Source organism: Diaphorina citri, unplaced genomic scaffold (genome assembly GCF_000475195.1).
Source record: "Diaphorina citri unplaced genomic scaffold, Diaci psyllid genome assembly version 1.1 scaffold1094, whole genome shotgun sequence".
NCBI lineage: Eukaryota > Metazoa > Arthropoda > Insecta > Hemiptera > Psyllidae > Diaphorina > Diaphorina citri.
In genome coordinates this window covers 8,335-32,438 of record NW_007378523.1, presented here as the reverse complement: position 1 = coordinate 32,438, position 24,104 = coordinate 8,335, and the positions used below count along the sequence as shown (strand labels likewise).

Genomic DNA, 24,104 nt, shown 5'->3' with positions numbered 1-24,104 from the left:
CTTTGGATTAATTCTTGAAGATCATTTGGGAGTAATTTTTGAGCTACTCATGCATCAGCTCTATGATAATGGTCATCTATGACAGCGATTCCTGAATGTAGCTCATTTTCGAAGATCATTTGAAAAAAAAATCCTAAAGTTCACTTGAGATAAATTTTATTATTGAAGTTCCTTTGGAGATAAATTTTATTATTGAAGTTCTTGAAGATCATTTGGGAGTAATTTTTGAATTTTAAGGATATACCATCAAATTGTGCTGGTATCTCGAGGAAATTTCGAGGATTTCTTAAACGCTACTCATGCATCAGCTCTATGATAGTGGTCATCTATGACAGCGATTCCTGAATGTAGCTCATTTTCGAAGATCATTTGAAAAAAAATCCTAAAGTTCACTTGAGATAAATTTTATTATTGAAGTTCCTTTGAATAAAATCTTGAAGATCATTTGGGAGTAATTTTTGAAGGTAACTTGATGCTTTCAAGGTCATCTATCTCTTTCTGAAGGTCATCTGAAGCTATCAAGGTCACATATCTCTTTTTGAAGGTCACTTGATGCTGTCATGGTCACCACTTTGAAGGTCATTTGAGAGGTCAATGTCCCCAGGTCTATCGTGACGTCACCATACTGTCCATGTCACTGGGGGTGTTGTTGTTGAATTCGGCAGTTCTGTTTTGAAATGGAGGAGTGTCGTCCTTGCTAGGAGTGCTGGGTGAGGAGTCACCTGAAAACGAACGGAATTCGAAGTTAGGTCTGTTGTTGGTAGAACAAGATCAATATTGTGAAATTTGCGATTAAATCTTCATTTATGAATTTCAAATCTTCAAAAATCACTTTATTTTTATTACCTATGTGAGTAAAAATATTCCCGATCTTTTTTTTTTTATCTTCTTATTTAGTTCTCCCACTTCGACACTCCACCTTTATATCCGAGGAGACTCTCTCCTGATGTGAATCTTTGATGAGCTCCTCGGATACACATGCTGTCTGCTCACATGATAGCTATCGTCACTCTTGCCCGAGACCAGCCCACGCTATGGTCGGGCCCAGAGGAGTTTTGATAACACTCTCTTTCGACTTACCACTTTTGAGTTTCAATGTGTCCGAGCTTTCCAAAGCACTGGCTATGCTTTGATACAGATACACGTATTGAGCCTGTGAATGAGAAAAGCAAAACGAAAATTAGTGAAATTAAAAGAAAATTGAACTTCGGAATCACAATGCGGAGTGCACAATGCGGACCTGTTTTGACAATTAAAAACTCCTTTTCAGGTCATTCAAAATTCTCCCATTAATTAAAATTTAATCAAGTCATTGGTGATTAAGTCTCATTAAGTCATTGGTGAAAGACGTATTGAGCCTGTGAATGAGAAAAGCAAAACGAAAATTAGTGAAATTAAAAGAAAATTGAACTTCGGAATCACAATGCGGAGTGCAAAGCTGCCGCCCTGATTAGCGCTAGGTTGCGGGTTCGAGTTTCGCCAGGGGCGAACTTATCCTAGACAGACAAAGTTCGTTCTCGGAATCGCTGACTTTCTCCTATCCTGTCTTCCTCTCCTCTTTTCGGGCTTTCGGGTTTAGGTGCGATAAGACCGCCTCCATTGTTCAAATGTCCTTCATCAAACCTCTTAAAATCGAAAGTGAAGCATGTAGGTAAAGTTTCTTTGAGGAACAGGCCCAGAGATTTTTTAAAGCTTAATTTTTAACTTAACATTTTATCAAATTCATGGTGAATTTCACCTATGACTTAATGAGAGATTTTACTAATGGGAGAATTTTTGATAATCCAAAATGAGTTTTAAATTATATTAAAAAAAACTCCTGTTTTGACAATTAAAAACTCCTTTTCGGGTCATTCAAAATTCTCCCATTAATTAAATCCCTCATTAAGTCATTGGTGAAATCCACCAACAATCTTACCTCTGATTGGACCATATGGGCGCGCTGTTCTCGCAAATCCAGCACTGTGCGGAAGATGTTGAGCTTTCTGTTATGCTGAAGACACTGGAGTAGGAGATCACAGGCGATGTACGTTCCCGTTCTCCCAACTCCGGCACTGAAATCAGATTGAAAATAATATTATAATACAACGGACATTTTATCGTCAAGAAATTGAAAATAATACATAATAGCGCTTATTTATACAGCTCCAATGGAACTAAAAGAGAAAAGTACCTTTACCCTAGAAGTTTACTACTACATTATTGTGTTCAAACTTCAAATTCTCAAATTAAAATGATAAAATTCCATACGTCTGTTGGGATTGAACCAACGCTAACACACCTACCTGTTCCAGGCGAGAGTCTTGACCACTACACCACCAAGACAGGTTTATGTTTAAATATCTGTGTTTTTCCAATTTTCCGTTTCAACAATCGCTGAGAAAATTAGTTGGATTTGGAAACTTGATATGAAAATGAGTTAAATGACAAGCGGGGTGCCCTCACATTATACTGGGCCAGCCACTCACTATCAGGTAGACCTGACAGGTACGACTGAAAAGGTCCGCATGTCAGGTCTAGGGCAAATCCAGCACTGTGCGGAAGATGTTGAGCTTTCTGTTGTGCTGAAGACACTGGAGTAGGAGATCACAGGCGATGTACGTTCCCGTCCTCCCAACTCCGGCACTGAAATCAGATTGAAAATAAGATTATAATACAACGGACATTTTATCGTCAAGAAATTGAAAATAATACATAATAGCGCTTATTTATACTGCTCCAATGGAACTAAGAGAGAAACCCTAGAAGTTTACTACTACATTGTGTTCAAACTTCAAATTATGTTTAAATATCTGTGTTTTTCCAATTTTCCGTTTCAACAATCGCTGAGAAAATTAGTTGGATTTGGAAACATGATATGAAAATGAGTTAAATGACAAGCGGGGTGCCCTCACATTATACTGGGCCAGCCACTCACTATCAGGTAGACCTGACAGGTACGACTGAAAAGGTCCGCATGTCAGGTCTACCTGATAGTGATACTAGTGAGTGGCCTTAGGGTGCCCCCTCACACTGGACTCACCTGCAGTGCACCACGGAGAGTTGAGAGGTGGGCGTAGAGTTTCTGACTAGATGACAAAAGTTGACCAGGACATCAGGACCTCCGGGGATGCTGAAATCCTGCCAGTCGTGCAGATGAAAGTGCTTCACCTCTAGAACTTCACTATCCTGGAAATTAACAACAGGAAATTTCACGTCACAAATCTTTGAACTTTTTCATTTAGAACGACAGGAAAAGATTGAATTTTCTACCGTTTTAAGTTACTTTTTCGGAGTTTTGACCTCAGATTTGGATTTTTCACAACCTTCTACGCAGGAAGCGACCTTTTATTTATAATTTTTACCCAAGAATTTTTTTTTTTTAAAATATTCAAACAAGGTTTTTTTTATTTACATATGTTTAAAACTGTTAACTAACACCTATGAATTATATAGACTCTTCTTTATATCCAGTAAAGCGACTTTTGGCTCTCGTCCATATTCTGCAGATGATAAACAAGGGGGTGTATATGGTCCTCATTCTATACTGAATTGAAAACTGCTCCATGACTCATTCCAATCTGTGTTCTCTCTGCCGAATTCCAACTTTACCCTGGTTATCCTCAGGTGGTACAAGGTTATGATGGGAGCCCACCTCCTGCTCTGTGCCATCCCACCCGGATAATTGTTTGAAGCACAAAATACTCAATTGACGCGGTTGCGGAAAAGTATTTCTCGCATTTGACTCGTCGTCCCTTCTCCACGAACGAACAGAGCATGGACGATTTTAAGCACCTGGTTGCTGCAAGACCCATGGTCGCAGAAATCGGGCCACGGGTGTCAGCTTTGGGGCCCTGGGCGGCGCGATGTACCTCGGCGGCCCTCATTTTGAGAAACCCCTGGGCGAGAGAAGAAGAATGAAATTAGATGGCTGACCACTTGTTTTTTTTTATGTTGGATTCAGAAAATGTGAAATTCTCCTAAAAGGAAAAAAACACGTATGTATAAGTTCTTTCAAGGAAGCTAGGGAAAGACCGCTTCCGTTCTTCAAAAAGGGTAGCACAGGATTTTACGGGATAACATGAGAAAGCTTTGAGTACCAGAAGAACTTCTTTAGTCCTTTTTCCTTTCAAGGAAGCTAGGGAAAGACCGCTTCCGTTCTTCAAAAAGGGTAGCACAGGATTTTACGGGATAACATGAGAAAGCTTTGAGTACTAGAAGAACTTCTTTAGTCCTTTTTCTAATATCCCACTAGCAGATATCCGGAGCGAAGAGACGGATTTCGGCTAGTATCCTATAGGTAAGAAAGTACTTGTGGTGATGCTAGAAGCAGTTATTCATCTTTCTTTACGGGGCTGAGATAAAAGGCTGAAAAAATTCGACTTAGTCAGGAATTAAAATCCGAACCTCCAGCTTTCAGGCCTAGAGTGATACACTCTGAGGAGGTTACTTGCCTACAAAAATTACATAATGTTGTACCCATTATGAATTGAAGTACGCCATGGTGTGTAATTGAAACCAGAGTCAATGTGGGACTTCATGAATCATGTGAATTTCATGGATCACATTATTCAGTATTAAGTAAGGATTTAGTATCTGGTGATTTCACTTGAAATGAATGCAAGGAGCTCATTTCCGTTTCAAGATGAACTTGGTTTTAATCAGGGGTGTGGGGGGGGTATTGACTGAGAAAGGTGTTTATTTAAAGCAAAGCTATAATACTTTTGAGTCGTTTTTTCGTAATCAAAAATAGGATTTTTCAATTGTTTACAATGAGCATATTTTATACTAAAGACAAAAAAATATGACCTACACATTTCTTTCGTAATTTTATGACAAAGTACACCTAAAGAAGATCAGTATTGAAGTATTCACGGATGACAAGAAATTTCAATAACGACTATTTTATGAAATGTGATTCTTTTGATTTTCATGCTATGTAAGCAATCAGCTTGAGAATGACAGTCCTATTTTCTTAGAAATTAATAAAATAAAGTAAAAGGACTTTAACTATCTCTTTGGGTTAATTCCACTTCCTAGTTGATGAGTAGGTATTATAGTTCATCCAGATCTATTCGATGAACTATGTAGGTAGTAGGTAGTATGAAAAAAAAGCAAAATAGCCAGGTACTAGTAGTTTATAGTTCATCCAGATCAATGTGACAGCAATGAGTCATCAACCCAAAATGAAGGAACCAATCAGATTGCAGGAAATCCTTACATTGTTGCAATTCAGGTAAAGGTCTATTTTTGATAAACTATCTCTTCTAAAATGCAGAGGTAGCTCTAAGTTCAGAGGTTGGATTCCAGAACAGGTTTAGGTGTAGGTAAGTACATAGGTAGATTAGACCAGGTATAGGTACTTTTCCGCGCCAAATGTTAAACATGGCACTATGAGTTCCTGTACTGTTCGTTTCCTCCCTACAGCGGAAAAATCCTACAGTGTAAGAACAGGTAAGGTGCATATCGCCTTACCTGACTTTGTTTCACTGTCGGAGGAAGCACTGTGCAATTTAGCTTCCCCTTTTAGAGATTCTCAACCATTGCACAGGTGACATGTTTGGCAACAATGCCTATGATTCCAGAACAGGTAAGGTGGATATCGCCTTACCTGACTTTGTTTCACCGTCGGAGGAAGCACTGTGCAATATAGCTTCCCCTTTTAGAGATTCTCTACCATTGCACATGTGACATGTTCGGCAACAATGCCTAATTTTTTGCTGTCACATTGATATAATAACACAAAGAAACTGCATTTACATTACAATACCAACTTGTAAATGGTGGAAATTTTGATCTTACCTTGATGAAGGAAGCGTTGATATAGTCCGAGTCAGATGAGTTATCCCTGAGCAACGGAACCCTGGTTGTGTCATCTGAAATGAAGGGAAAAAAAAACATATTTTTACTGGACTAAGTTCACCGTTTGTTTCACCATTTGAAAAGTTTTGTCCGATTTCGATGAAATTTTGACCTAATTAGGTCATTAGGGCCCATAGGGTCCCGTTTGCTGTGTGAGTCCAGAGGTTTAATAGACGGAACTGTAAGGTCCTGTCTTCCCGAAATGGAAGAGACTTAAAGAGGACAGGCTAAAAGAAAGCCATCTACTCCGAGAACGAACCTTACCTGTTTAGGATAGGATTCAGAGGTTGGATTCCAGAACAGGTAAGGTGCATATCGCCTTACCTGACTTTGTTTCACTGTCGGAGGAAGCACTGTGCAATTTAGCCCTTTTAGAGATTCTCAACCATTGCACAGGTGACATGTTTGGCAACAATGCCTATTTTTTGCTGCCACATTGATCTGGACACACTATAGGTACTTTTGCATAGGTACTTATAAATAGTTTTACAGTGATAATACCCAGAGTTATTGGGTAGGTTTGTTCCCATAGAGGTTAAGAATATCACCTTATACCTACCTGTGAGACTGTCATTATCATTATTCTGTTGTTGTGATATTGGGGGTGTGGTATTGAGCTTTTTCAAGATCAAGATCAGATCTTATTTGGTTCCTGCTTCTGGATAGGTATCACACGTACCTCTTAGGTGCTCATAAATCATCAACGACATTTATTTTGTTGTCATCATCATTTTCATTGTCATTACCAGTAGAGTTTTTGTTATTATTATTGTTGTTGGTGGTGTTATTGCTGTTATTATTATTATTCATCAATTCCATGTCTTTTCCAGCATAATGTAGGTAATAGGTATCACCTACAAGAAAGGAAATAGACCATTAATGATGTAAAAAGAATGAATAAAACAATGCAAGTCAACGCAGACAAAAGCTATACAAAGAGCAGACAGGTTTTTTTTTCCGAGAAATACCTTGTTCATCGTGTCCCGTTTTTTTTGTCACATTTTTTTTTTTTTTTTTTTTTTTTTTTGGTGAGAGAGAGAGAAAGTCAGCCATTTCTTTAACGAACATTGTCCATTTTGGTTAAAATTCGCCCCGGGCGGGAATTGAACCAGCGACCTAGAGCTTATACAAACTAGAGCAGAGGTTCTCAAAGTGAGGGGCGTGGAGACAAATCAGGGAGGGCGCGAGCTTTTCCTATAAACCTCCAGTTCTGAAATTCCTCCCGCGCTAACTGCTTGAGCCACTGAGGTTGGTTCGTTTTGTTATTTCATAAAACCTATAAATAGGTAACCTACTTACTTTAAAAAAAAAATCTCAAAGTTTCAAATTCTCGTTTTGTTATTGGTTCGTTTTGTTATCCCAAAAAACCCCAAGGTAAAAATAATATACCGGGGGTTTGGAGGTAGGGGGGGGGGGGGGCGTGAAAAAATGAGAATATGCCCAAAGGGGGCGCCAGGCAAAAAAAATTTGAGAACCACTGAACTAGAGCTTACCAATATTGGTGACAAAAAGAAATAATGAATTACCTACCGAATACTAGAAGTCCAAAACCATTTGGGGAAAAAGAGAGAGAGAAAAAAAATAACAATATTACAAAAATGGTCATATATTCTCTCTCTCTCTCTCTCTCTCTCTCTCTCTCTCTCTCTCTCTGAGCCAATATTTAGGTATGTAGAGTATTGTAGAGCTGCAATTTCACCAATAAGGGAATATGCCTAATTAAATAAATTAAATTTCTGCTGAACCTAAATACATGTATCTATTCTATATAGGCACTCATCTGGTGGCTGCATACAGACACGTACGTCCTCTGCAAGTTATATAGGTGCATACGCAAGTTACATATGCAAGTTAGATATACTCGTACAGTCGACTCTCGATAATTCGAAATTGGGAGATGTTCGAATTAGCGAGAGAAAAAAAAAAATGAAAACTTCGAATTATCAAGAGATTTGAAAAGAATGAAAAGTGTTCATAATATGAATTTGTATTTACCTATGTATGTTAGTTATTGTAAAAAAATCATGAGAATCACCAATTATAAGCATATCTACCTGTTTATTTTTATTTATTTATTTATTTTTTTTTTTTTAAGAAATCTGTTATGTACTTAGATTTGCCTGAAGCATCATGGATATTGGACAAAGTTAATATAGGTGCCTGTGCCTAACCAGCCGGTACCTATGCAACTTATGCTCACAAAACACATAAAAACAAATACCTACGATATGCACAATAGAGAAAGCGAATCAATGAGATGTTTTACTTCCATTCACTTTGAGAGCCGCAGTTAAAAGTATTTTGCCGGCTTCGAATACCGCAGCTCAAGTGAAGTTCGGTGAGACTATACTGCTGCTTTTTGCCACTTTTCGAAGAAACGGAGAGATCGAATTGCCGCTTTTTGCCACTTTTCAACTTTCTTCTTAACTTTCGGGACGGTAAGACCCTAGCAGTTACAGTTCCCTTTGTCAAACTTCTTAATAAAATAAATAGTAATCATGTGCATACCTAACTAGTAACTACCTACCTATATAGGTACTTTTAACTTGTCGAAGAACTGCCCCGCCTACTTTTATGTTTCAGCTTGAGTAGTCTAGTCCACAATTTGTAGATGTGATAGTTTGATCTCGTTTTTTTCATCTCTCAAATACATACCTAGATTAAAAAATAAATAAAAAAAGTAGAATCATAAATGATTTTTTTTAATAGGTTTAACAGAGGGAACTGTAACTGCTATATGGCGAAATCGAAGAGAGAAGGAAGACAGGATAGGAGAAAGCCAGCCGTTCCGAGAACGAACATTATCCCATCAGGATAAAAGAAGAGAGAAGGAAGACAGGATAGGAGAAAGCCAGCCGTTCCGAGAACGAACATTATCCCATCAGGATAAAATCCGCCTCGGGCGGGAATTGAACCCGCGGCCTAGCGCTTACAAGGCAGACGCACTATCAACTAAGCTAACTAGGCTGGCATCATAAATGAAAGAGCATGCACCATATCACTAGACACCTGTGCACACACAACTCTACACCAATGCAGTTCAAACCATCAGAAAGTATTCCTTGTTATTCACATCTAGTGTGTACTTTAGCTGGTTGAGAGCTAAAACTACTGAGTGCAATAAAAAAGTAGGTACCTACATACCTAATAATAAAATAATATACTTATAATAAAAATAAGTAGCAGACATAAGTATATCAAATCTCAGTCGACAAAACAAGTGTCAACCTAAATTCCGGAATACTTATCTAAAGTCATAATAATTATAATTATATTTTAAGATAAATCTAAGATTGTACCTAAGTGTAAAAAAAGTGTTGCTATGTACTATGTATCAGATTTAAAGTTCAACCTCGCAATTCATTCATTCAGATTAGAACCCGAAGGTGTGAAATGATAAAATCTAGACATTAACAGTAATTCAGTGAGGTTTGTCCGACCAGGAATATCAAATAAAATTTGCTTAAAGTTAAGGGAAAGTGGGAGAAAAGTTGAGGTGAAAATGCCGAAAAACGCTGAAATTCTGTTTCGTGTTAATATAGGCCGGGCGGTGCTGCGAACTCTTGACGTTCGCGCGCCTCCCGGCGCGCTTGATGTATGTAGCTTAGATATCACCAAAATTCCAGTCTCTATTATGTCTGCACAGTTTAATCTAGACAAATTGTCCTCAAATTCTTCTAAGTTTACTACCTACCTTTTTTTAGTAGAGATATCTACTACTAACTTCTTTTTTGTAGTGAGATACCTACCTATCTAATTCGTTAACATTTTTAGCAAGGTAGCTCAGATCTCAATTTACAACCTACCTTTATAATATTATAATCATCGAGATATCTACCTACCTAATTCGTTAACATTTTTAGCAAGGTAGCTCAGATCTCAAGTTACAACCTACCTTTATAATATTATAATCATCTATATGTCTGCACAGTTTAATCTAGACAAATTGTCCTCAAATTCTTCTAAGTTTACTACCTACCTTTTTTAACCCGTCCTTCCTTTATTATTACAACAGTAATAAAAAGGTATACCTAAAGGACGGACTATTGTATTCGCTTCGGTGTCGTCTGTCTGTCCTCATCTAACTACCTTTATTATCTAACTTTGGTCAAAGTGTGGTGCTAAAATCGACCATACAGCGAGTGATTCTCTTAAAGTTGTTAACAGTCGAGCAAAAAAAATTGCACGCGAAATTATTTGCACGAGACCTGACGAGCAGAAAAACAGGTTTTGGGATCTCGTTTTTTTTTTTATTATTATTATTTTTTAAACGAAGATGAATTGAGAACCGCATAACTTTAGGGTTTATTTTTTTGCTCTTGGTAAAAAAGACCTATATATCAAATTAAAGGTCTTTTTACCAGGAACACGAAAGTGGTGGTGCAAATTTTGTCCAGAAAATTTTGCTCTTGGTAAAAAAGTAACCAAGAAACCTGCAACCTGTTGCACATAAAAGTAAAAATAGATATTGGTATTAAAAGAAGACAAAAAACAATCACTGTCTGTTGAATTCAACGAGCAGAAAAACAGGTTTTGGGATCTCGTTTTTCTTTTTTTTTTACGAAGATGAATTGAGAACCGCCCAACTTTGGGGTTTATTTTTTGCTCATGGTGAAAAAAGAAACCAAGAAATCTGCAACCTGTTGCAAATAAACGTAAAAATAGAATATAGATATTGGTAGGTATTAAATTGAAGGCAAAACACAATCACTTTCTGATTAGCAGTTGAATTCGCCCTTTGAGAAAAGAAAGTAGGTAGCTAAAAGCTTTTTATAAATATAGGTATTAAAAGCTTTTTATACCTACTTCAATTTTGCTCTTGGTAAAAAAGTAACCAAGAAACCTGCAACCTGTTGCACATAAAAGTAAAAATAGATATTGGTATTAAAAGAAGACAAATAAAAACAATCACTGTCTGTTGAATTCGCCCTTTGAGAAAGGAAAGTAGCTAAAAGCTTTTTATACCTACCTTGTAACCCAAGGACTAAATTTTATTGATTTATCGGTACAAATTACCTATACCTACCATTATACCAATAAAAGAAGTGAAAACGGTAGAAAAAAGTCACTTTTGCTTGAGATTTACCAGTTTAAACCTCAAATTTACTGGGGCTAAGACGAAAAGACATCTTAGCTAATATATCAAATGATTTCAGTAATCCAGTAGAAATTGAGAGCATCTTGAATAAAATTCCTCTACTGAAAGACATCAAGTTCTGCTGAAGTAATCTAGTTTAAGATTCGTGACGTTTAGCAAACTGGTTTCAACCTCGCCAATGTCTGATTCATTGCTTCTTCCAAGACATTCGATTCGTTGCAAACTTTTAATATACGAGTATGTCTTACAAAGAAACAAATTTATAATGAAAACATTGAAAACGATTCCATCTATACCTAAATATGTATTTTCGAACTTATACAGAAATATTTCCAAAAAAATACCAAGTTGAATCCTCGAAATATTCTTGAAGAAACGAAATTTGGGTAGGTACAGAAACAGAAAACAAAAAAAACCTGCCTCGGTGGTGTAGTGGTCAAGGCGTTCGCTTGGTAAACAGGAGTCGCCTCAATAAAGAACTTTTTCTTTGGTTGAATCTTCCAAATCTGAATGATGTAATCTAAAACCTCAACCCGTAGACTAGTAGACATACATAAGATTAATTGCAGCTTGGAATTCACACACCTAGAACCTAAAACTTGTAATTTTTTCGTACATTCCTTTAGACTTTAGATTTAGGGTTACTGGTCAAAGTAACTTCACATGCAGATACCAAATCTCTTGAATGTCAAGAAGTTTTTTTTTCTTTATTTTGCGGTTCCTTATGAATTTTGTTCGATCTTCATTGCAATAGGTACTAATGGCAAATCTCCTATGTCTGGAACTGTCCCATCCGAATTTTAGCCTCAACCTGTCTTGAGTGAAAGAAGTCAAACAGTTTGGCAATACCAAATCTCTAGCAAAATACCATGACTACATACTAGTAGTATACTTAGTAATGCATTACCGGTCCGAACTTTAAACATTACAGCGAAATTTGAGAGAAATTGGTTTCAAATCCAAGATTATGTCACTACCTAATGAGTTTATTGGTTTATCCGTAGGAGACTAGATGTCTAGTGTAGGAAGTTTGAATACTTGTTTGTTTGTCTGTCTGGTTAGTGTTGGTAGAGATTTAAAGCAAATACATAATAGGAATACATAGGTAAACATAACTATAAATAAAAAAAAAATGATAATCAATCAAGTATGTACTTTGAAACATGAGAAGTATTGTAGAGCTGCAATTTCACCAATAAGGGAATATGCCTAATTAAATAAATTAAATTTCTGCTGAACCTAAATACATGTATCTATATATAGGCACTCATCTGGTGGCTGCATACAGACACGTACGTCCTCTGCAAGTTATATAGGTGCATACGCAAGTTACTAAGTTAGATACTTAGATTTGCCTGAAGCCTCATGGATATTGGACAAAGTTAATATAGGTGCCTGTGCCTAATCAGCAGATACCTATGCAAGTATGCTCACAAAACACATAAAAACAAATACGATATGCACAATAGAGAAAGCGAATCAATGAGATGTTTTACTTCCATTCACTTTGAGAGCCGCAGTCAAAAGTATTTTGCCGGCTTCAAATACCGCAGCTCATGTGAAGTTCGGTGAGACTACTGCCTATTAGGTCGAACTGCTGCTTTTTGCCACTTTTCAACTTTCTTCTTAACTTTCGGGACGGTAAGTCCCTAGCAGTTACAGTTCCCTTTATCAAACTTCTTAATAAAATAAATAGTTATCATGTGCATACCTAACTAGTTAACTATATAGGTACTTTTAACTTGTCGAAGAACTGCCTCGCCTACTTTTGTACTTTTATGTTTCAGCTTGAGTAGTCTAGTCCACAATTTGTAGGTTTAATACATAGTTTGATCTCGTTTTTTTCATCTCTCAAATACCTACCTAGATTAAAAAATAAATTAAAAAAAAAAGTTAAATCATAAATGAAAGAGCACCATATCACTAGACACCTGTGCATCACACACAACTCTATACCAATTTACCAATGTAGGTAGTTCAAACCATCAGAAAGTATTCCTTGTTATTCACATCTAGTGTGTACCTATACTTACCTGGTTAAGAGCTAAAACTACTGAGTGCAATAAAAAAGTAGATACCTACATATACCTACCTAATAATAAAATAATATACTTATAATAAAAATAAGTAGCAGACAGATTAAATAAATCAAGATTAATTGAAATCAAATTCCCACACTGTATGTTTGTTGAATAAAATCCGCTTTTTTTCCTTTAACTCTGGCGTTCAGACTACGGATAGTAGGTCGTTCGCGTCTTAAAATTTGCTTGAAATACGTTCAAAGAGCGTTCCTTTGTTCACACATTCATCAGAGTTGTAGATTTCCAAAGAGTCTGCTAAAAGAAAAAGCACAAAATCAGCTTCTCGGAAACAAAACCCATACACCTTGGATAAAAGAATCAAAGTCAATGCGCCTGCGCCGCCTTGGAAAACCTACAAAGAATTTTCCTTGTGTTTTCAAGGTGAATTTTCCAGTGTATCGAATTGGATGAACGCATAATTTAGGTGATTTTTGGAAACTGTCCATCCATTATTCAGTACACAACCAACGTATAGGTGATCGAGCAAAGTTGATCAACATATCAACAAGTTTAAGAAGAATGTAGAAAATTGTAGAGGAATTCACTGACAGGTCTTAAGTCAAGTTACAGCTTTGGAAGAACTAGTACCTATAGGTAGGTATACTATAGTAAAATTTATTGTTCTGTCTGATTTTGTAAAAACTATAACTAAATTATCGGAGAAAAAAATAAGAACTTTTTAGATACCAAAAATAGTAATCACACGACTGTGCTGAATAAACCTAATACTACCCTTTATGGAGGACACGGAAGCAAAGAAGACTGGAAACAATGCTTTGGTGCCAGCTAGAACAATGTTCCATCTATCCTCAACACATCTTTTGGTTTAACAGGTTTGAGGCTCCACAAGAGCTTTAAATAAATAATAGACTCTTTAATGTACCTGCGGTGTCATTTGTTCACGACTTTTGGTTTAGCTTGTGGAATGGTTTAGCTTTAATTTCTAAATAATAGAGTCTTGAAAGAAGGTGCCATCCGTGCCATGTGGTCATGAGGGGGCTGCATTCTTGAAAGCAACTTTGGAAATACATACATACCTAAATACCTATTTCGTATCTTTGTCACATAAATAAATCAACCTGTCTGGCTAGGGGACCAAACATGGAGTAGACCCAACTTCTTGTTTGGAGACTTTAAACAGAGAGCATACCAGCCTAAATTTTCCTTGCTAAAGAAATAGCAAAGGTCGAGTACGAAGGGCATCCACTCGTAAAATTTTTGTAGTCAAAACCGAATGTCAGCCCAATAGCGATAACCCTGATTGGGCTGATTGAAAGGCTGACGAAAAACGCCGACCCGTTTGAACACGGGAAAAGGCGATGAAGAAGAATACATAAATCAATAAACCAAAGGAATCCAGTGAAGGTAAAGAAAATATCAATTCGATATCCAATAAAGGATAAATTCCATCACTCCAAGAACATCTCTGAGCAGGAAATGATAGCAAGAAGTCTGTTCTAAATATAACACGATTTATAGGTACTAACTTTATACCTAGGTATTTATATTTACTATAAATATAACATAAAAACGTGTTTTGGCATCAAAAACTGACCATCGAAAATTTGACCCGATTACATTACTTTCCTTCCTATAGGATAAGGAAAGTAAAAAGTACCGGGAGATTTGGCAAGAGAGAAAGGAAATTTTGAATATCTCTGGGCCTGGCAGTCGGATTGAGCTCAATCTTGTACCCTAGTATACTACGTTTTTTAGGGCCTTTGATATCATGTTAGATGATGTATCAAAAGTTGGGCATTCCTATGATTTTAAAGTTGGCTTCCCACAAAATTCCAAGTTTCTAAATTCACCCGATCAAAAATGAAGGTGGGGGGACTTTATGAACACACACTGTACCTCTATGTAGTTAGAAAATTATCAAGTTGAAATTTCAACCTACATATGTAAAACTCCCATCGTTCGGTCAAATAGCAAACGGATGACATCAGCTTGTACTTTATTCACTAAGTGGATCATTTACCAAGAATAAAGATAATCATTGAAGATCACAGGAGAAGATTTCAATGCTTTAATCTTTTAGGTGATCTTCATCTTCAATAAACACAGAGTGCTACAGACCTAATACCAATTATGTACATACTTTTTTTTTATTTAGATTTATTATAGTGTGCTGTACATACTTGAATGGTCTTGAAATAGGAATCTTCAATGGTCCGGTCTTCACTAGTATCTACCTATTGGCCTAATCGCCAATAGTATTGGCTTGTTCATCAATGGGTATTGGCCTGCACCCAAAGGCCATCTGGCTAATCAGTCGATTAGTAAGTCAAATACTTACCGCCTCTAACAATCTACACCTCATCTGAAAGATGTTTAGGCACTCAGCACATTTGAAATTTATGTTACCTTTTACTTACCTAAGTACCTGGTTTTTTTCGTATTCAATAAACAAACAAGCAAATCTTCATTTGTACACAGATATTATGTATTTTTGTAATGACTATCGTCGGCAAAGTCTAGATTGCTATGATGCTTGCCAAGATTTGACATGCATGGATCCTATCCACCAACCCACCTTGAAATAGAAAAAGAACTAAATATCTATATAGGTACCTACATACAAGGTGACTATACTTTATCTCCAGGTAGTTTTCGGCCTAGCTTCACATCATGCTTTCTGTTGGAAATCGCCAACGAACAGATCGTGTGTAAGCACCTTGGACGGGCTCATAGGAGCCTCTTTGGATTTTGAAATGTTTTAGTTTGGTTAGTACAATGTAAACATAGTATAACATAAGAATCTTCTTCTCTTATCAAGGACATTCGACCAATACTCCAAAGTTTCGAGTGAAGACTGCTGGCAGCTGTCTGCAATGTAGACTCTCCATGGTTAATGTTGATGCCTCAAATGTCACATCACCTAGCTATAATACCAAGCACATCACCAATGTATAATATCACATCACCAATGTATAATATGTGAGAATAAGGAAGAACCTTAGCAGCTTGAGATAAACAGTGCTTTAACCAGAACTTATAACAATTTGACTTCAAAGTTAAAACAGACCTAAAAAACACGGGTTTTGAAGCAAAATCATGGTTTTAACATAGATGATAAAAGTACGGAAAACAGAAAAGAACATGGTGCTAAAGAAAAAGCTAAGACAATGTGTCTTTGTGTTAATGACATAAATTCTATTGTCAAATTTTTGATAACATAAAAGCGAATTTCATGTTCATCGGCTTGGTAAAAGTGGCTCAACATGTTGTTGATAGGTGCATACCTATAACAGCCTAGTTAGGTGTCCTAGCCTGTCTTGTATAAGCGCTAGGTCGCGGGTTCGATTCCCGCCTGGGCCGGATGTTATCCTAAACAAATGAGGTTCGTTCTCGGAACGGCTGGCTTTCTCCTATCCTGTCCTTCTTTTCTCTTCGATTTCGGGACGATAAGACTTCAGTAATCAGTACGACTCAGTAGTCACAGTTCCCTCTATAAAACAAGCATTTCTGATGTTTAACACACTTGAAATTCCTTTTTAATTCAATTCTCCATTTCATTCAAAGTATCCAAAGATTCCAAAGTCTTCTATGTATGTATATTCAAAACTTTACAAGTCAGCCACCACCATCAGTACAGTTCTGTCTTAAGGTCTTCGCCTGCAAGAATCTTGAAGTTTTTCGAGAAAGTGGTTTAGCATGGCCACCAATATACGTCAGCTAGGTATCTCATCTGGTTGACCATATACACTATAGTTCATTTTGTCAAAGAAGTCAGTCGGGGGAAAAATGCGCTGTTGCCAAATATGATGTAGTACAGTTCTGTCTTAAGGTCTTCGCCTGCAAGAATCTTGAAGTTTTTCGAGAAAGTGGTTTAGCATGGCCACCAATATACGTCAGCTATCTCATCTGGTTGGGTTGACCATATACTCGTACATTATAGTTCATTTTGTCAAAGAAGTCAGTCGGGGGAAAAATGCGCTGTTGCCAAATATGATGTACCTAAAAGGGTATAAGAACAAGAACACCCAAATAATAAGCATCATTCATTAGGATAAGGAAAGTCGTGTGATGTTCACACCAGATTTTTTTCAAAGGTTTTTCTTCTGCCATTGCCTCATAAGTCTCACAACTTTTGCCAAGTCCAAAATACAAACTGCCAAGTTGTTTATGAAACGCAGACCAGGGGGTCTATTCATTCCAACACTCCTCAACTTCTGACACTCTTAGCAGGAGTATCTACCATGGTACCTACCTAGCAACATATATGTACATATTATGTATCTATGTACTTAGCAACATGTATCTCCTAGCAGAGACCTTGTCAAGGTCGTCATCACTCTAAGTGTTACAAGTCCTTTATACTCTTGCTTCTTGCTCCTGAGGTTTTGATGATACCATAAATCATTAATATCATCATTATTATGATCATTGAAAATCATCATTATTATCTTTATCATTATTATGAACAGTTTTCAGTGGTGTGTCGTGAGCTTTTCAAAAGGGGGAACTAATCCAAGACCACCATAAGATCGGGATAGTGTATAAAATGGCCGGGGTGGCCACTAACCTTACCTTCGGGAGCCGCAATCCTATAAGGCCGATTCGGGGCGAGTCACGCCGCATGTGAAATAAAATTTTGATCTATACAATCTTCAGAATTCAATCTCATGGAAGTTCTGATCTTCAGGGAATTTTTCAACAAGTATGAAAAAATTTTAGAGACAAGAGGGCCGCACAAGAGCTACGAGCCACGTTATGGCTAACCCTAGTATAGGGTAAAGTGTACCATTTATTCGCCCACCTAAAAAACGTACCATTTATTGGCCCACCTGTGGGTCTACGCCACATAAGTCTGAAGTGGACGAAAATTTTCAAGATCCAATTTTCATCAAAAGAAAGGGCTTAAAGACTGCTATCGAAACAGTGGTATTTCAAAATTGTAGTCATAAAAACAAAAATTAGAAAAATAAATGTGGGCAGGTGGGCCAACAAAGTGTACGTTTTTTAGGTGGGCGAATAAATGGTACACTTACCCTATGTGGGTTTAAAGTATGCCGGTGGTGTTCAAATCCAGGTTGACCATTTTTTTTTTTCAATGTACATACCTACCTATAATCAAGCAGAGTTGCGGGTGAGAAAAGAAATCCGTAGAAAGGAAGGAAAGCAGTGCTTCCATAGATTCCATCATGCAAAATACGTCACTGGCTATTGAATTAATCATTATCATTCCCCTATAATACTCCTTATCTTTCATCTCCCGAGATAGAATTATGAAATACCATTCAAACTATGCAGCTCATCATTCATAAGTAGTAGGTATACAGGGTGACCTATACAAAGTACCAAACTTATAAACAGGTGATTCTTCAGATTAAAATGAGACAGGTCAAGTCAAGTCTCAAATTATTTGTGGTAAAGCGGAACTTTTTCACGACTTTTGTGGATATCACAGCATTACTAAGTGCTTCCTTTGCAATCACTTTCCATAGTTCAATAATTTTACACTGGGAATGTCGCCACTGGTCGCTACTCCATTGAAGTAGCTACTCAATTGTCCTCACAAGGCTGAGTGCACCCCGAACTCTAAGTACAGAGCCGAAAAAAACTTCGACCCCGCCGGGAATCGAACCCGGGACCTCCGGTGTGTAAGCCTAGTGTGATACCCACTCGGCCACGGAGGTTGCTAGGCTACGGAGGTTGATAAATGAGATAGGTTTATTTGGCATAGGTCCTTGGTCTGTAAGACAGTCTGAGTCTGAGCGGCCGAAAATTCTAGAGACCTGGGTGTCCATCTCAGACGGTCTGACCGTGAGGGGCTGGCCCCATTAATAAATAACCTCTGGTATGTCTATTGTGGTTTGTGGGACACCCTGTATGCCTAGTTCCTATTTAGAGATCAAGGTGAAGATAGATTGAAAGTTCTATTGTTAATTCTTCTTCTACTGGTCTTATTTCATACTTCTTGGCAATCTAAAGGAATTTTGGCATCCACCAACCTAGATAAAGGAATTTCTAGTGGATGGTAGGTATAAGTAGGAGATATACATATGTAGATAGTAGATAGGTAGGTACCTATTTGTGATTGTCATTGCATTAATTACTTACCTAAAGTAGGTACCTACCCAGGTGCATATTTATCACTACATACCTAGTAGATCAATTACCTATTATTAATTACCTACTTATTAAATTGTATATAATGTGTATTAACAATACAATAACCGAAAACCGCCAAAAAGCGGTAAAATGCCGCCAACCGTTGCACCGGTCTTAACCAAGTTTCGTGTCGCATCCTTGTCACATTTGACATCTACATACCAAATTTCAAGTCTCTAGCCCTTACCGTTCTCGAGATATTTTGTTTACAGACAGACACACACACGGACCAATGGCTGAAACTTTGGATTTAGGCTCTAGGGACCTCAAAACGTGTTTTGGCACTAAAAACTGACCATCGAAAATTTGACCCGATTACATTACTTTCCTTCCTATAGGATAAGGAAAGTAAAAAGCCCACTCTGAGGCTTAGGTGTAGGAAAGGAAAGAAAAACAAGTCTTCAATGCGAAGGGCATCCAATCATAACATTTTGTGGCCAAAACCAGAGGTCAGGACCAAGCAATCACCCCCTAAGGCTGATTGAGAGGCTGACGAAAAATGTTAACCCCGTCTGAACACGGGAAAAGGTGAAGGGAAAGAAGACATATTGGTGGTTTTTACCTTCCCCCCTTGATTTGTTTAAGAGGTTTGACAGAGGGAACTGTTACGGCAAAGATCTTATCGTCCCGAAATCAAAGAGAGGAGGAAGACAGGACAGGATATTAGGAGAAAGCCAGCCGCTCCGAGAACGAACATTATCCATTCAGGATAAAATCCACCCCGGGCAAAAAGTTAACTAGGGTGGCTTCCCCCTTTGGAAATCTCATGCTACGCCACTCTGTTATCAAAGATCTGATCCAGAATCAAGGACAAATACTTGTGCAGATCTTGTGATCATTGAGGGTAGATGAGAGACACTCTCCTTTATGTCATCTTCTGGCACTCCACCTACTGCTTTGAGATGTTCTGCACCTACTGTTCTGTTTTGAGATTCATTAACATTATAGTATTTACTAGTATTACATAGTTACCTATGTATTCTGCTTTGAAGACTTTGAAGTTCTATTTTGCTTGAAAGTTTCATTAACACTTTGAGTATTACATCATCACAGGTACCACATACCGAGTAGGTAGGTAGTTACCTAAAGTTAGGTAAAAAGTAGGTACAAAGGCATCGCTATCTATACATAATACTTGTACTTACTTACCTACCTAACACCCAGAAGTACCTACATATTTTGAAACATGAGAATTCCAGATGGGACATACATAGTTACCTGTTACCTGAAGTTAGGTAAACAATAGATAGGTAAGCAGGTAATTGAGTGCAAACCAATCCCTCTCTACATAATAGTAATAGATACCAGATACATAATAATATCAGACACATAATAAAGGCAATATGAGTACCTATCTACTAGCTATATATGTAAATAGCAGCTACTATTTACATTTACTATTGTCTAGCTCAGGGGTTCCCAATAAGCCTTGTTTTTTTTTTTTTTTTTTTTTTTTTTTTTTTTTTTTTTCGGATAAGGCGTTTTAACACAGGAATACCCTGGTCGTTCACGCCGGTTTTTACTTTCTATTACTAAATCTTATTTATTTTATTTATTATTATTGCTTTAAGAAGAATAATGTAAACTTTGCAATTAGCTTTCAATCATTTCTTAGTTGATTAATTGGAAAATTGTGGTGTAGAATGATTATTGCAGTAGGTGGTTAGCGCTGTGAATCCAGTGATTCATTGTGTGGTGGTTAGCGCACACTTGCAGAGGTTGACCTGCCGGTCTCACAAACCACAGGTTGTGGTTTCGATGAGCGGCAGGTCATGGGGTAACAAAAATATCAAACACTTCAATTCCAACCCTATACATAATATGTATTGTGTACTTACCTACCGTACGTGGTAGATACAGGGTACTGAAGGTAGATTCCTATATTCACCAGGCTGATGGTCTCGTGTCTGCACTCTGGACCCATGTATTAGGAAGGTTCTTGTATTGCATCAGACACCCTATTATTAAGTATCAGACAAATTTTATGATGTCCGAATGGGGGGAAAAAACTTAAAGAAAAAGAAAAGAAACCTCTCATCCAACATGAAAATATCTTACCTACCCACCAAGTTAATATTATGTAGATAGTAGATAGGTGTAGGTATGAAAATCGATCAACAAGAAAAACCAGTTTGGTGTCAATGATCTAAATCTAAACATTCTAAAACACTCTCATCTCAATTTCAAGTGTTTTTCCTCATGTGACCTGAGCGCCACGCGTTATACTTACGAGTAGGAGTGTCTGTTATAGCCAAATCAGTATCATCTCTAAATGTTGACTTTATGTTGGGTGCAAGAAACAACGCTGTAAACCGTGTGTTGAGCAAAAACCAATTTAAAAGCAGATTTCAACATGAAATCGTAGGAAAAACGTCCAAAACAGACTGAGTACCTAACCAGATAATATTCCACGCGTCTTTTGATCAAGGAATCAAGGAGTATTTTTATTAAAGTATCATATCTACAAAGATTAATTAAAGAAGTATAGACCAATCAGACTCTAACTTCTTCTTCTTCTTTCTTCTTGCGGGGTCGGTGTTACGAGTCAGCCTTTTCCAGTCCGCTCGGTTTTGAGTTTGTTCTCTCTAATTAAGTACAGACCAATCAGACTAATTAAGTAAAAATACCTAGGTACCTGTTGTAATACCTAGTTCATTTTGGGGTGATGAGTCTGATGAGATACCATCTGATATTTAATGTACCATGGTTGTATTTCATCAATATGACTTCACTCCTCACCAAACTAACATCCCATCTAATAGGTAGGTACCTGTGTTTTAATGGGAATCGGCCCTTATTATTTCATTGGTCAAGTACACTATAATAATTCTAATCTTTGAGTTGCATAGCAGTACTATTTATTAAGTCCTTGACACATACTCACACACAGGACCAGCATATGTGCATTTAATTATATATTTAGGTACATAATTATCTAGGTACAATGTGTACATCTATGTAAGTACATCAGTTACATTAGTATTTATCAGCAAGATTCAAATTACCTGTGGATCATTTATTTGAGGGTCCGCATCATTTATTTGAGGGTCTACAGTCTCTTCTTGCAGTGTTCTTTCTCAAAGAAAGATGTGATATAGGAAAAGCTCGCGCCCCCCTTGATTTGTCTCCACGCCCCCCAGTTTGAGAACCTCTGGTGTAGAGTGTAGAGCGCTGTGCTAAGAATGGAGAGTTTTGGCATCTCCACCAGTGTTATTTCAACCTTGATTCCCGTTTGCTCAGAGATATTTGGACATTGTTCGTAAATAAATATTGAATGAATGTAGATCAATGTCACTGTGGTGCCGAGTTCTCCTACATTTGCTACTTGGTTTTTGGTTTCCAAAAGGAATTACTAGGTACCTACCTGAAACCTAATACTTTTACCTACATATTTAATAAATTAAAATTGTATTTACAGGATGAAATTTCGAAACTTCTTTTATCAGAAATCTATCAAAGCTCACGGTCAAATTGATCTCCGTAGGTGTAGTAAGTAACTCCTACAATACGTATATACATTATAGGTACCTATGGAATTATGGGGTAGACTGTAGAATCATGGTCACTTGGTCACTTTTGCCATACACTTCAGAGAGAGAGAGAGAGAGAGAGAGAGAAAGAGAAAAAAAGATACCTACCTATCATAGGAAATCTTCTCAGTTTGTTTGAAGTTTATAGCTCCTCCGGGTGTCCAACAAAAACCGATACCCTCTAGGTATCAATTTGTAATTTTGTAGGTAGGTACAAATTTTTGACTAATTAGGCACTTAGAGTTCTGTGGGACTAGTCAGTCCTCTTTGGCTATCTAGTCTTTCTTTTCCGCCCAAAGCTCCAAAGCTAATATTAGACAAGTATCATTATTATTAATAGGTATAATAATAATATTGGATATCATTATCAGAAATATTGAACTATGTTAAACCAATTCACCCATACATCGGCATCGGTCATTAGCATGATTGTATAACACATCCTGTCTAGTCAGTGGTGTAGAGCTAATGGGTAACAGGTGATGTAGAGCCCTGTGCCCAGAGCTTATGGGTACACCCTATAATGCCTAAAAAAAATCTGGTGTTAACATCACACGACTTTCCTTATCCTATATTGAATGATGCTTATTTGAGTATTATTTTACCCTAATAACTTTTACCATATCTCTAACCGTTTAGTCGGTATAGCTACATACCAAATTTCAAGTCGCTAGCTCTTACCGTTCTCGAGATATTTTGTTTACAGACAGACACACACACGGACCGATGGCTGAAACTTTGGATTTAGGCTCTGGGAACCTCAAAACGTGTTTTGGCACTAAAATCTGACCATCGAAAATTTGACCCGATTACACTACTTTCCTTCCTATAGGATAAGGAAAGTAAAAAGTACCGGGAGATTTGGCAAGAGAGAAAGGAAAAATTGAATAACTCTGGGCCTGGCAGTCGGATCGAGCTCAATCTTGTACCTTATATAGTACTACGTTTTTTAAGGCCTTTGATATCATGTAAATTTAATGATGTATCAAAAGTTGGGGATTCCTATATGATTTTAAAGTTGGCTTCCCACAAAATTCCAAGTTTCTAAATTCACCCGTTCAAAAATGAAGGTGGGGGGACTTTATGAACACACACTGTACCTCTATGTACCTAGGTAGGTAGAAAATCATCAAGTTGAAATTTCAACCTATGTAAAACTCCCATCGTTCGGTCAAATAGCAAACGGATGACATCAGCTTGTACTTTATGCACTAAGTGGATCATTTACTTCAGTTCATTTGGTAATGAATTTATCAAGTTCGGTACTTGATATTTTATTGTAGTTTTGCCATAGTTATTTCTTGTATTAGGTGTTATTAAATTTGTCATTAGTGAAGATAAACCTCTTGATATTATGCTATCATGTGTACGAGTATGCTTTTTACTTTCCTTATCCTATAGGAAGGAAAGTAATGTAATCGGGTCAAATTTTCGATG

The 24,104-nt window shown here is 37.2% G+C and overlaps 1 protein-coding gene across 1 annotated transcript; it reads right to left on the bottom strand.

Moving 5' to 3' along the window:
• Positions 1-338: 338 nt before the first annotated feature.
• On the bottom strand, positions 339-5,855 carry LOC103514159 (receptor-type tyrosine-protein phosphatase H-like; the record flags this gene model as incomplete). Its single annotated transcript, XM_008479026.3, has 6 exons — positions 339-722; positions 1,081-1,153; positions 1,919-2,054; positions 3,023-3,168; positions 3,592-3,642; positions 5,782-5,855. Coding segments are annotated over 6 exons (596 nt in total), but the record flags the coding sequence as incomplete, so codon positions are not given.
• Positions 5,856-24,104: the final 18,249 nt, after the last annotated feature.